The sequence below is a fragment of the Marmota monax genome, unplaced genomic scaffold (assembly GCF_021218885.2).
Source record: "Marmota monax isolate L192 unplaced genomic scaffold, Marmota_monax_Labrador192_F-V1.1 WCK01_AAM20220418_F8-fsc00138, whole genome shotgun sequence".
NCBI lineage: Eukaryota > Metazoa > Chordata > Mammalia > Rodentia > Sciuridae > Marmota > Marmota monax.
Window position 1 is genome coordinate 4137861 of NW_026692763.1, and position 13746 is coordinate 4151606.

Sequence of the window (13746 nt, forward strand, 5' to 3'; positions counted from 1 at the left end):
TCCAATGAGCTTGAACAGATACTCTCCAAGCGACAAACATGAAAAGATGCATGTCATTAGTCACTAGGGAAATGCAAATTAAAACCACAATGCAACAACACTTTGTACTCACTAGATTTGGGGATATCAACAAATTTATTCTAAAGTTTACATGTGAAACTGGGTGTGGTGACACATGCCTATAATCACAGTATCTAGGGAAGCTAAGGAAGGAGAATCACAAGTTCAAGGCCAGCCTCAACAATTTAGCAAGACCCTGTCTCAAAATTTTAAAAATAAGGGTATGGATATAGCTCAGGGATAAAGCATCTCTGAGTTCTACCACAAAATAAATAAATAAAGTTCATATGAAAAGGCAAAAGAATACCCAATATAACACTGAAGAAGAACAAAGTTGAAGACTGATTCTACCTGACTTCAAGGTAAACTGAAGAGGGGTGTGGTGGCATATGCCTGTATAATCCCAGTGACTTGGGAGGCTGAGGCAGAAGGATGCTAAATTCAAGGATAGTCTTAGCAAGTTAGCAAGGTCTTAAGCAACTCAATGAAACCCTAAATCATACTGAAAAATAAAATGGGCTGGGGATGTGGCTCAGTGGTAAAACACCCCTGCATTCAATCCCCAGGACCCCTCCCTTAAAAAAAAAAAAGATATACTCTAAAGCCACAATAATCAAAGACAGTGTGGTGTTGACCCAAGAACAGATTATTTGGATCAAAAGAACAGAATAGACAGCCCAGAAATAAACCCTTAAGAATAAAGTCAAATGACAAAGGAGCAAAAGTATTCAATGGAGATTGGCCTTTTTGAGAAATGGTTCTGTAACAACTCAATCTCCACATGCAAAACAAATCTATACTCAGACCTTATACTTATCCCAAAAATCAACTCAAAACAGTTTGTAGACCTAAACTAAAAGTAAAATTATACAATTCCTAGAATATGGAAGAAACTTAAAAGTATGGGTTTGGTGATGACTTCTAGATACCCACCAAAAGCACAATCCATATAAAGAAAAAACTTGCAAGTTGTTATTTCATTAAAATTTAAAACTTGGACTGAGGTTGTAGCTCAGTGGTACAGTGCTTGCCTAGCATGTGTGAAGCACTGGGTTCAATTCTCAGAACCATATATAAATAGGTAAAATAAATGTCCATTGACAACTAAAAAAATATTTTAAAAAATTTAAAACTGCTCTGCCAATCACTGGGAGAAAATACTGTAAAACACATATCAGATAACAGACTAAACTACTAAAATTGAATAGGGAAAAAAAAAACAACTTTAAAAATGGGCAAAAGATCTGAACAGCTTACCAAAGAAGATATGCATATAGCAAATAAGCTTATGAAAAGATATTCAACTTCTAATTCATTAGGGAATTGCAGTAGCAGAGGACTGTAATCCCGGTTACTTGGGAGGCTGAGGTAGGAGGATCACAAATTCAAGGCCAGTCTGGGTAACTTATAGAGATCCTGTCTTTTAAAGGGCTAGGGATGTAGTTCAGTGTTAGAGCACTTGCCTAGTATATACCAGACCTTGGGTTCAATCCCTAGCACTGCCAAAACGATGAATGAATAAATAAAATTTTAAAAAAATTTAAAGGGCTAGGGATTTAGTTCAGTAGAAGAACGCTTGGCTAGAATGTATGAGGCCCTTAATTTGATCCCTGGTACCACCCCCCCCCCCCAAAGAGGGGAGGGGAGAGATATTCTACTGCACAATTATTAAAAGGGCAAAAGTTCAGGTTGGACACCATTTGGTCCAATTATCCCACTCCTCAGCATATATCTAAAAGACTTAAAATCTGTATAGTATACTAACAGCCACATCAGTGTTTATAACAGCTTAATTCACAATAGCTAAGCTATGGAACCAACCTAAATGCCCTTCAACAGATGAATGGATAAAGAAAATGTGGTACATATATACAATGGAATTTTACTCACCCATAAGAAGAATGAAATTATGGCATTTGCCAGTAAATGGATGGAACTGGAGACTATCATGCTAAGTGAAATAAACCAATCCCCAAAAAACCAAAGGCAGAATGTTTTCTCTGATATGTGGATGGTGACTGATAATAGGTTGGGGGGGCAGGGGATGGGAAAGACAGTAGAATGAATCAGACATAACATTCCTATGTTCATATATGAATACTCAATCAGTAAACTCCATATCATGTACAACCACAAAAATGGGAAGTTATAATCCATGTATGTATACTATGTCAAAATATATCCTACTGATGACAGTCTAACTAAAAAGAATAAAAAATTTTTTTAAAAAATTCAGACTGGGGTTTTAGCTCAGTAGTAGAGTACTTGTCTAGTATGGGCAAGACCCCTGAATTCAGTCCTGCGGGAGGGCGAGATAGTAAAAATAAAAAATAAAAAAACACTGCTTATTCCAAATGCTCACAATGATGTGGAACAACAGAACTCTCATGTGCTATTAGCAGGAATGCAAAATGGTACAGCCTAACTCTGGAAGATAGTTTGGTGGTTTCTTACAAAGCTAAACATATGCTTACTCATATGATCTAGCAATTTTGTGTTCCTTCATATCTACCCACATGATGTGAAAACTTATATCTACACAAAAAAAACTGAACACAAATGTATATGGCAGATTTTGAACAACTGCTGAAACTTGGTGGTTTGGTTTTGTTTTGCAGTACTAGGGATTGAACCTAGTGGCACTCTATCACTCAGATACATCTCCAGTCTTTTTCATTTTATTTTGAGACAGAGTATAAGTTGCACAGGCTAGTTTCAAACTTGTGATCTTCCTGCCTCAATCTCCCAAGTCACTGGAACTACAGATGTGCAACATCCTGCCTGGCCAAAACTTGGAAGCAAGCTTGCCAAAACTTGGAAGCAACCAAATGTCCTTCAAAGAGGTGAATGGATAAACTGTGGCACATCCATACAATGGAATATTATTAGCAATAATGAGAACTGAGTTATCAAACTACAAAAAAAACCTTAAGAAAAACAAAACAAGATCCAAAAAGAAACTTAAATGTATATTGCTAATTGGAAAAGGCCAATTGAAAAGGGTACACATTGTTAAGATTCCAACTACATGAAATTATAGAAAAGGCAAAACTACAGACTAAAATAATGAGTGGTTCAAAAGAGGGATGAATAAGTGGAATACAGGTTATTTTTAGGGCAGCGAAATTATTCTTTTTTTTAATTAATTTTTTTAGTTTTACGTGAACACAATATCTTTACTTCATTTTTATGTGGTGCTGAGGATTGAACCCAGGGCTTCACATGTGCTAGGCAAGCACTCTACCACTGAACCACAACCCCAGCCCGAAATTATTCTTTAGAATACTATAATGGTAGATATGTCATCATACACTTGTCGAAACCAAGTAGCAATATTGGCTCATTGATTTTAACAAATGTACCCCAATGCAATATGTAGCAGAAACTGTGGGGAGAGGAAGGAGTTGAAGGTATATATGGAAAATATACTTTCTCTTCAATTAGCCTAAAAATTTAAAATCATCACTACAAATCAAGTCTATTAATAAAAAAAAAAATCTTCTAAAGACCCTAATAGAGAAAAAAACCCAACCTATCAAATGAGATACCACTTCACACTCCATTATGTAAGTCATAATCCAAAAAATGGGGGTAGGGAGGGAACTATTGGTAAGAATGCAGAGAAATGGCACAGTTACTATGGAAAACAACTTAGCAGTTCCTCAAAAAGAAAAATTTATGCCCAAAATTAGCATTTAATCTAGCAATACTAGTCCTAGGTAAACCTAAAAAAAAATAAAAATACTCACTTAAAATACTTGTACATCACAGTAGCAATATTCACCTTAGCTAAAAGGTGAAAATAACACAAACATCCATCAATAATGAATTAATAAACATAAAGAACTAGGTATATCCACACGATGGAATACAACTCAGCCATAAAAATGAATAAAGTATTGCCAGGCACGATGGAACACACCTGATTAGGGAGGCTGAAGCAAGAGGAAGGCAAGTTTGAGGATAGCCTCAACAAATCAGTGAGGCCCTAAAAACTTACTGAGACCCTCAAAATAAAAATAAGGGCTGGGGTTGTGGCGCAGTGGTAGAGCATTTGCCTAGCATGCGTGAGGCACTGGGTTCGATCCCCAGAACCATATAAAAATTAAAAAAAATAAAATAAAGGTATTCTGTCCATCCAAATCTGAAAAATAGTTTTTAAAATTTTTAAAAATTAGGGCTAGGGCGGTGGCTCAGGGGTGGAGCATTTGCCTAGAACATGTTAGGCACTGGGTTCGATCCTCAGCCCCATGTAAAAAAAAATAAATAAAATAAAGGGATTGTGTCCATCTACAACTAAAAAGCATACTTATTTATTTATTTATTTATTTTTAGTTGTAGGTGGACACAATCCCTTTATTTTTATGAGGTGCTGAGGATCGAACCCAGTGCCTCACGTGTGCTAGGCGAGCACTCTATCACTGAGCCATAACCCCAGCCCCCTAAAAGGTGTATTTAAAAAATTTTTTTCTATTAAAAATAAAGGGGCTGAGGTTGTGGCTCAGTGGTAGAGGACTTGCCTATCATGCGTGAGGCACTGGGTTCGATCCTCAGCACCATGTAAATGTAAAAACAAAGATATTGTGTCCACCTAAAACTAAAAAAAAAAATATTTTTTAACATAAAAATAAAAAATAAAAAAATCGGGCTGGGGATGTGGCTCAAGCAGTAGTGCGCTCGCCTGGCATGCGTGCAGCCCGGGTTCGATCCTCGGCACCACATACAAACAAAGATGTTGTGTCTGCCGAAAACTAAAAAATAAATATTAAAAATTCTCTCTCTCTCTCACTTTCTCTTTAAATAAATAAATAAATAGTGCTAGGGATATGGCTCAGTGGTTAAATACCACTGATACCAAAAGAAAAAAAAAAAGAAAGAAAGAATGATTAATATATGCTAGCTACAATTTAGATGAGCTTTGAAATATTTATACTAAATACAAAGACACGAAAGGTCACATGTTATATGATTACATTTTATGAAACATCCAGAATTGGTAAATCTATACAGACAAAACTCAACTAGTGGTTGCTAGGAGCTAAGATCAGGGAGGAATAAAAATATACAGATATCTTTCAGGATGATGAAAATATCTAGGAACTAAATAGAGGGGATGGCTAATTATATTTTCTAGTTAACAAGAAACAGAAGATTTTAATTCAGTTATTACAAGGAAGAAAAGCTAGAAAAAGATACCAGAATTAAGAAAGAAGGAAAAATAAGAGAAGGTGGATAAGGAGAAAGGGAGAAAAAAACAATGTCATAAAGAATGGTAGAAAAAAATTTCAAACACCCATCACAAAGAGAATAGGATAAAAGTAGAAAGAGGAGAGGGCAATTCAAGAGATTCTGAAGGAAGTGTTTTAGTAAACTACATTAATCAACTATTTCAAAACAGAATTAGGAATTTCTTTGAATCCGTGGAATAAAGGGGAACATAAATATGAAGTTTAAATACTACTTATTTGGGTATTAATAAACTTTTCTCCTTGCTAATGAGTATGAGAGCTGCTTCTTATACATGAATCTCACAGTACCTACCACTGGCCCCCCATCTTCCCCCTTTCGTGAAGTTTCCGGTCCAGAGCCCTCTCAGTTGCCAAAGCCAATTTCTCTCTGCTACAACCACATTTGGAGAAGGTAGGTAAGATCAAGAGGCATAATTGGGCACCAGGCGCAGTGGTGCACACCTATAATCCCAACAGCTCAGGAGGCTGAGGCAGTAGGATTGCGAGTTCAAAGTCAGCCTTAGCAATGGCAAGGCACTAAGCAACTCAGTAAGACCCTGTCTCTAAATAAAATACAAAATAGGTCTGGGGATGTGGCTCAGTGGTCAAGTGTCCCTGAGTTCAATCCCTGGTACCCCCACCCCCCAAAAAAGAAAGGCATACTTGGGTATCTGGAATATATCTGCTAAGAAAGGACCTTAGGTGAAAAGTTAAAAGAATAAGATCATGTAGGATGGGGCAGACAAGGACTTTTTAGAGAAAAAGACAAAGGGAACCTTGTTTTCCCTTCTGCAATGAGCAGCCTGGATCAACAGTATAGGAAAGGGAAACAAGACAAGATTTGGAGCAAAAGCTTTGGTCAGAAGCAGAGTGATGTTTGGCTGGAGCATGGGACTTACGAACTTAAGTGCAGTGGTGGCAAATGGCTGAATGAAGTCACCTGAAGTGAGGATCCTTGACAACTTACTTCTTAAAGAGGAACAAAAAGAGTTTGAGGATGGGAGGCAGAAGGGGATATTCTTTGAGCTATAGTGAGCAGATGAATTGAAGTCTCAGGAGTGGAACCTATCAAAATTCATTTTAAGAAACTGCCTGCAAAACACTTCCCCTGTCCACAATTTCTTACCGTATACACTGCCAGCAAAGCCAACTGGTTATAGGGGCGCCCATTCTTGGGAGCAATGTGCTGGGCCTTCAGGTACCAACTAGAATAGAAAAACAGTAAGACATACTAGCTCCATTCAACTCTTTACAAATTCACCTTGACAGTCCTACTATTTAAGGCATAAGCTGGTGAATTAGCAAGATGTAGCCCTGGAAAGGTAAAGCATGACTAAAGGAAACAAAAAGCACATCAATAGAATATCCAATATGGGAAGGTGCTCAAGGGGCCCACTGCTTAATAGTGCTTAACTTAACGCCACACAGAAAAGAGAAAAAACAAACCAAGAGGTAAAAGTACCTGCGTGCTTTCCCGTAGTTTGCCGTATCATTGGCTTGCTCCCGATACCTAGCGATATCTCCTTGGCAAATCATACATCTCTGAGCACTGATTAAGGCATACTTTACCTTTAGAAGAAATAATCAGTTAGCAGAGTAATCAAGAAACACTAACTTTAACCCCAAAGGATAGGAATGAGTCAAAATGACAGCGAAGCATTGATAAGGCACAGTCCGCCAGTAACAAAGTACAAAGTTTTCAATCCAACCTTGACTACTAAAAAGTAGCCAAAAATGTGATACAAACTATACTGAGAAAACACAGTGGCAGAAGAGAGAGGTATGATTCTTATTTTAAGTCCCAGTCAGCTAGGCACAGTGGTGCATACCTATAATCCCAACCACTTGGGGGACTGAGGATCACAAATGCAAGGCCAGTCTCAACAACTTAACAAGACCTTGTCTCAAAATACAAACGGGCTGGGGTTATAGCTTAGTAGTAGAGAACTTGCCTCGCACATGTGAGGCACCAAGTTTGATCTTCAGCATCACATAAAAATAAATAAAATAAAGGTATTGTATCCATCTACAACTAAAATATATACATATACACAATATATATATATATATACACATATATATATATATATATATATATATATATATTTTTTTTTTTTTTTTCCAAAATAAAATGGGCTGGAGATGTGGCTCAATGGTAGAGTGCCCCTGGATTCAATCCCAGTACTACAAAAATTAAACAAAATTTAAAAGTTCAAGGCTGGCCTGGGCAACTTAGTGAGATCCTGTCTCAAAAATAAAAAATGAGCTGGGCACAGTGTCACACACCTGTAATCCCAGCAGCCTGGGAGGTTGAGACAGGAGAATCACAAGTTCAAAGCCAACCTCAGCAAAAAGCAAGGCACTAAGCAACTCAGTGAGACCCTGTCTCTAAATAAAATACAAAATAGGGCTAGGGATATGGCTCAGTGGTCAAATGGCCCTGAGTTTAATCCCTGGTACCCAAAAATAAAAAATGAAAAAAGAGATGGGAACATATAGCTCAGTGGTAGACTATTTATCCATCATGTGCAAGGCCCTGGGTTCAACCCCCAGTACCAAAAAGAATTTTTTTAAAAAGTCCCAAGCAAATGAAAGAACACACCCTGAAATGAGGGTCAGATGATGTGACTCTATGTAACAGTGTATTCTGTCAAGAAGTCTTTTTGGGGGAAATAAGAGGAAGGATACTAGGAATTGAACCAGGGGCACTTAACCACTGAGCCACATATCTAGCCTTTTTTTTATTTTGAGACAGGACTTCACTAAGTTGCTGAGGCTGACCTCAAACTTGTGATCCTCCTGCCTCAGCCTCCTTGAATTGCTGGGATTACAGGCATACACCACCATGCCAAGCTCAAGGTGGTTTTTGAGACACCTGGGAACTGATCTCTTCATCTGAGTAAAAATACATGTTCTATAGGGTAACTGAGGGAATAAATATAATATATAAAGTGATAAACAGATATTAAAATAATTGTCTACTCTGTTTCTTTCCTGCCATCATTATACTCTTTCCTCAAACTGTTATGCATTAGGTTCCCTTTGCCTAAAAGCAATAAACTACCCTTTACTAAACATGATAGGGTTTGTGGAGTACTATTAATATGTTTTATCACTGATAGGCTGGGCATCTATCATTCATTAAGAAAGCAACAAAACAGACTCTTCACTAATTCCAAGATATGTGCTCAACCAAAAATATCTCCCTAAAGGACACTACTTCACAGCATTTTATCCACTCCACACCACACACACAAAATTAACATATCACAAAATAAAGAATAAAGCTTCAATGAAGCTCAAAAGGAGATACTGACCCCCTCAGGAGGGTTCATTCAACCAGCTGAAAAAAGAACTACAACACATCAAATTTATGCCTCAGGAAAGTTATATGTCACATACCCTTAAAGTCCTGACTATTTCACACATTCTTTCTAGGAATGAACATCAAAGAATCCTGGGATTTAACTGATAAAACAAAACAAAACAAAAAACCAGTTATGTCACCATAGTACCGACACTTTGTGGTCTCAATGAGGGGCAAAGTACAAAACAATTCTTTCAAAGTCTCTCCATCATCCTCGGCATAGTGCTGGATGTCTGAGCCTCTGCTCACCTCTTTAGCATCACTATCCACTCACATTCTGTACCTCAGTCAAATCGGTTCCCATAACACACCACATCTTTCCCACTTTATGATATTCAGGTATACAGTTCCTTCCCCCTTGAATGTTCCTCTTCTCCTATACACTTTCACGTGCCTAAAGTCTCAGGTCTTCAGCCTTAACTGTTATTTCCTCTGTTCTCCACGATCCTCCAAACTAGCATACACCAACAACAACCTTTGCAAAACTAACCACATAAATAATTATTCACCTAACATCTACATTTAACTCCAAACTAAATTCCAAGAACTGGGAACATGGCTTTCTTGTTCTGCATTAAACTGCCTTTGCCTACAATGACAACTAGCATGGAGTATTTATTTAACTAATAAATACTTGTTGATTAGTAAAAGTGTGTGTGTGTGTGTGTGTATATATATATGTACACACACCTATATATACTCATATATATATATTCATAATACATATATATCACACACACACAGAGAGAGAGAGAGAGAGAAGAGAGACAGCAAATCATCAAAAGGAGCAAACAGCTGGGCATGGTGGCATATACCATAATCCCAGGAACTTGGTGGCTCACACAGGAGGATCACAACTTGGAGGCCAGCCTCAGCAACTTAGCAAGACCATCAGCAATTTAGCAAGAACTGTCTCAAAAAATTAAAAGGGGTTGGGGATATAACTTGATGGTAGAATACACATAGGGTTCAATCCCCTGTACCTTCCCCCAACCCAAAAAGAAGCAAGACAGAGGTGGGGATATACAGCTCAGTGGCAAAGGTAGCATGCTCGAGGCCCTGAGTCCCAACCCCATCACTGCAAAAAAAAGGCATAAGAGAAAGTCTCTATTCCATTAACCCTAGTCTTTTATCTAAGGAATCTCTCTTCATTAAATCTCTCTCATTTTAAAAAACAAAAACAAAAGGTAACTCAGTAGCAGAGCATTTGCCTAGCACACAGAAGGAGCACATGCACGCGCGTACACACACACACACACACACTCCTAAACAAAAACTTCTCTTGACCTTATATTCTCTTTTAGCTATCTTCTTTCCTTACCTTCATAGCCAAGATTTCTTTCTTTTTTTTTTTTTTTTTTTTCCCCTGAGGATCAAACCCAGGGATGCTTAACCACTAAGCCACATCCCCAGCCCTTTTTTTGTATTTTATTTAGAGACAAGGTCTCACCAAGTTGCTTAGTGCCTCACTAAGTTGCTGAGGCTGGCTCTGAACTTGCAATCCTCCTGCCTCAGCCTCCTCAGCTATTGGAATTACAGGCATGTATGACCATGCCAGCTGCCAAGATTCTTAAAAGTATGGTCTATTTTCCACTCATTATCTCTACTGCCTCACTTCTCTTCATTATGGCCTGGATAGCCTGGATTCCACTCTCTCCCACAAAAATAACTCTTGATAAAGTTATTTAATACAAAGGATGCTTTTTTATAAGCAATTAACACTTGAAAACTCTATAGCAATTGAAAATTTTACCCACCCCTACCCTGAAATTTGATCTCCCCTCTGGCCAGCACTCCCAGTATCCGAATTTCTGCTCCAACTACCACCTACACATTAATGACCCTTGAATCATATATATATATATATATATATATATATATATATATATATATATACACACACACACACACATATACACACACACACACATATATATATATATACACACACACACACACACACATATACATATATATATATATTTTTTTTTTTTTAGTTGTAGGTGGACATAGAACCTTTATTTTATTTTTATGTGGTGCTAAGGATAGAACCCAGTGCCTCACGCATGCCAGGCGAGCACAATGAGAGAGAACCAGGGATTGTTGTGGTAGCACTGAGCCACAACCCCAGCATCTAACCCCTGAATTTTTATTACCAGTCTAGCTCTCTCTCCTAAGTTCTAAGCAGACAAAATATTCATTTGCTCATTTTCAAGTTCCTGCTAGATTCCTCACCTAAGTATATCTTATCTAAACTGATATCTATATTCCTTTGTAGCCACAAACTGGAAAGTAATCTAGATACTTCATACCTCTCTAATCTTAGCCCTAACACCAAATCACCAGCAATTCAATTTTCTTTTCCTATCTTACTAATGTGGCTTTACTTTTACACCTCCACTACTCCTGTCTACCTTAGTCCATGCCTACTGCCTGACTCCCCAACCTCTACTCTTACCCAACTTCTATTTAAACTCACCAATTTGCCAAAATGATTGGTTCTAAAATCTGAAAATCAATCAGAGGTTCCCCAATGCTTTTAGAATGAAATCCAAACTCTTCAGCATGACATACAAGAGTTTGTGACCTAGTCACTTCCCACATTATTAGCTTTTCTTCCTACAATAGCCCCACTCCACATTACCAATACCAGCATGCTGCCTGGCATAGCAGCACACGCCTGTAATCCCAGTTACTTGGGAGGTTGAGGCAAAGGTATAGCAAGTACAAGGCTAGCCTGGGCAACTTAGAGTGACCCCATCTCTAAATAAAATAACAAGAAGGGCTGGGGATGTAACTTGGTGGTAGAGTGATCCTGGGTTCCATCTCCAGTACTGCAAAAAGAAAAAAAAACACCAGCATACTGAACTTTTTCTTTTTAAAAAAATATTACTAGGGATTGAACCCAGGGCTCGTGAACGCTAGTTGGCCTTGAACTAGCAACCTTCCTGCCTCAGCCTCCCAAGTAGCAGAAATTACACATGTGAACCACCATGGGCTCAGCTCATGCTGAACTTCTTAAACTTTTCCAACAATCCCTGGTTCTCTCTCATTGTGCTCTCTATCTAAACTTCCCCTCCTACCTTTCAAACTCCAGCTTGACAGTCCCTGAGAAGCTTTCCTTGATCCCAGCAGTCTAAGATCAATTTCCTTCTATGTCCATTCACAACTCTAAATATACCACTACCATAGGTTTTATAACACATTACAATTGTTGGTTTCATCTGGCTGTTCCTCCACTGGACTATATCTTTCTTCTTGTATCCTCAACACTGAACATAGTCCCTAACACATCACTAGCTCTACATAAATGCTTCCTAAAATGAATGAATAATAAACAAGCTTGCTTACCATCTTGCGTAATGGCTTGCTGCGAATGGCAAGACCATCCATGTAGTCCTCCAGTTTGAACTTATAAGTAACCTGTAGCTTCTGAAGCAAACTATCAAAGAAGTCACTACCCTAAAAAAAGAAAAAAGCAAGAAATGGTTGAATCGATTTATTCTGATCCAATCTACCCACCAGAAATTGGAACAAATGACTTTTCACAGTTCTGTAAATGTTCAGACAGCCCATGTAAAGGGAGGTACATATGGTATTTAGTGGCCCCCAAATGAACACAAAACAAAATTCATAGTATAAACTTCTCCATGGTTTTGAAAATATGAACTAAATACCCCTTTCCCACCTCCTCTCTCTCTCTCTCCCTCTTTCTCTCTCCCCAACCTCTCTCTCTCTACACACACACACACACACACACACACGTGTGTGTGTGTGTGTGTGTGTATCTCCCCTCACCCCTGCCCCAGGTAAATGCATTCAGAAAGCTTCCAATCTCAAAACTAACTCCATTTGTCAGCAAATTAGAATCCTAAGGAAATAACAGGGGCAAGTTGGGAATAAACCCAAAATAAAAACATGAAGTTTTTTTGTCAATGTTTTGCTCTAAAACATAGGTGGTAAAAACCCACCACAAAAGGATGCTGAAGCTTTTACCCTAAAGACAAAAAGATAATGGTTACCTCATCCAAAAGCTCCAGGAGTCTATTCCGTATCTGTTCTGGGTTCTCAACATTAGGATCCTTGAGAAGCTGCCTGAACTTCTCAATCACCTGATAGAAAGCATTCTTCCACAAGATCTGATCCACATTCTGAGTATCAGAGAACTCAATATCTAACAGAATACAACGCTCATACAGCTGTAGCAGTTCAGCTCTGGAAGAAAAAACATACAACTTCTAACTCCAAATACAACGCAAAAAAGGCTAGATCCAAGATTCAAACTTCCTGCAAATTAACCACCTCCCTTGGCAAGAAATAAAAAATGTAACCAGGTATCCTACTCATATTAGTTTCTGTGAGTAGAATGTCATTACAAAGGTGGTTTATGTCTGGAAAAATAGTGTTTCCCCATATGACCTCACCTAAATTTAACAACTGAGATATAACCTTCACTGCAAGTTGTATGTTGTTCATTTCTTAGCCTTCTTTACAGTCTTTCCAAGATTCCATGCTCCCTTAAAGATGTTTTTTTTCTTTTTCTTTGTTTTTGTTTTTGGGACTGGGATTGAACCCAGAGGCACATAACCACTGAGCCACATCCCCAACCCTTTTTATTTTGAGCAGGGTCTCACTATGTTTTTTAGGGCCTACTTAAGTTGCTGAGGCTGGCCTTGAACTAGCAATCCTCCTACCTCACCCTCCCGAGTTGCTAGGATTAGGTGTGTACCACCACTCCCAGCTAAGATTTATTTTATTTTAAATATTTTTAGTTGTAGAAGAACAACATAACTTTATTTTACTTATTTATATGCAGTACCGAGAATTGAACATAGTGACTCACACGTGCTAGGCAAGTTCTCTACCAGTGATCCACAACCCCAGCCCCTAAGATGTTTTTTCTTGAAGAAGAAGTAGGAAGCACAGTCATTTTGAAGATAAGAAACAAAACTTCCAGTTTTTTCCAATTGTCCCTCCATTACAAAATTCAACATGGGGAATTTTGTAATGGAGGGACAGTGAGGGAATTGGGGGCCTTGGTACTGTGCTTACCTAACATGTGTGAAACACTAGATTCAATCTCTAGCACCA

General features: G+C 38.2%; 1 protein-coding gene across 4 annotated transcripts in view; it reads right to left on the reverse strand.

Annotated features, from left to right (window-relative positions):
- Positions 1 to 13746, reverse strand: part of Smg6 (SMG6 nonsense mediated mRNA decay factor) — a 228841-nt gene that overhangs the window by 210282 nt on the left and 4813 nt on the right. For all 4 annotated transcript variants that reach the window (XM_046446944.2, XM_058580081.1, XM_046446945.2 and 1 more), the window contains exons 3-6: positions 12678 to 12870; positions 12007 to 12117; positions 6751 to 6857; positions 6415 to 6493 (exon numbers count right to left, since the gene is read on the reverse strand). In XM_046446944.2, the coding sequence (XP_046302900.1) occupies positions 6415 to 6493; positions 6751 to 6857; positions 12007 to 12117; positions 12678 to 12870 (490 nt within the window). The remainder of the gene's footprint in view (positions 1 to 6414; positions 6494 to 6750; positions 6858 to 12006; positions 12118 to 12677; positions 12871 to 13746) is intronic.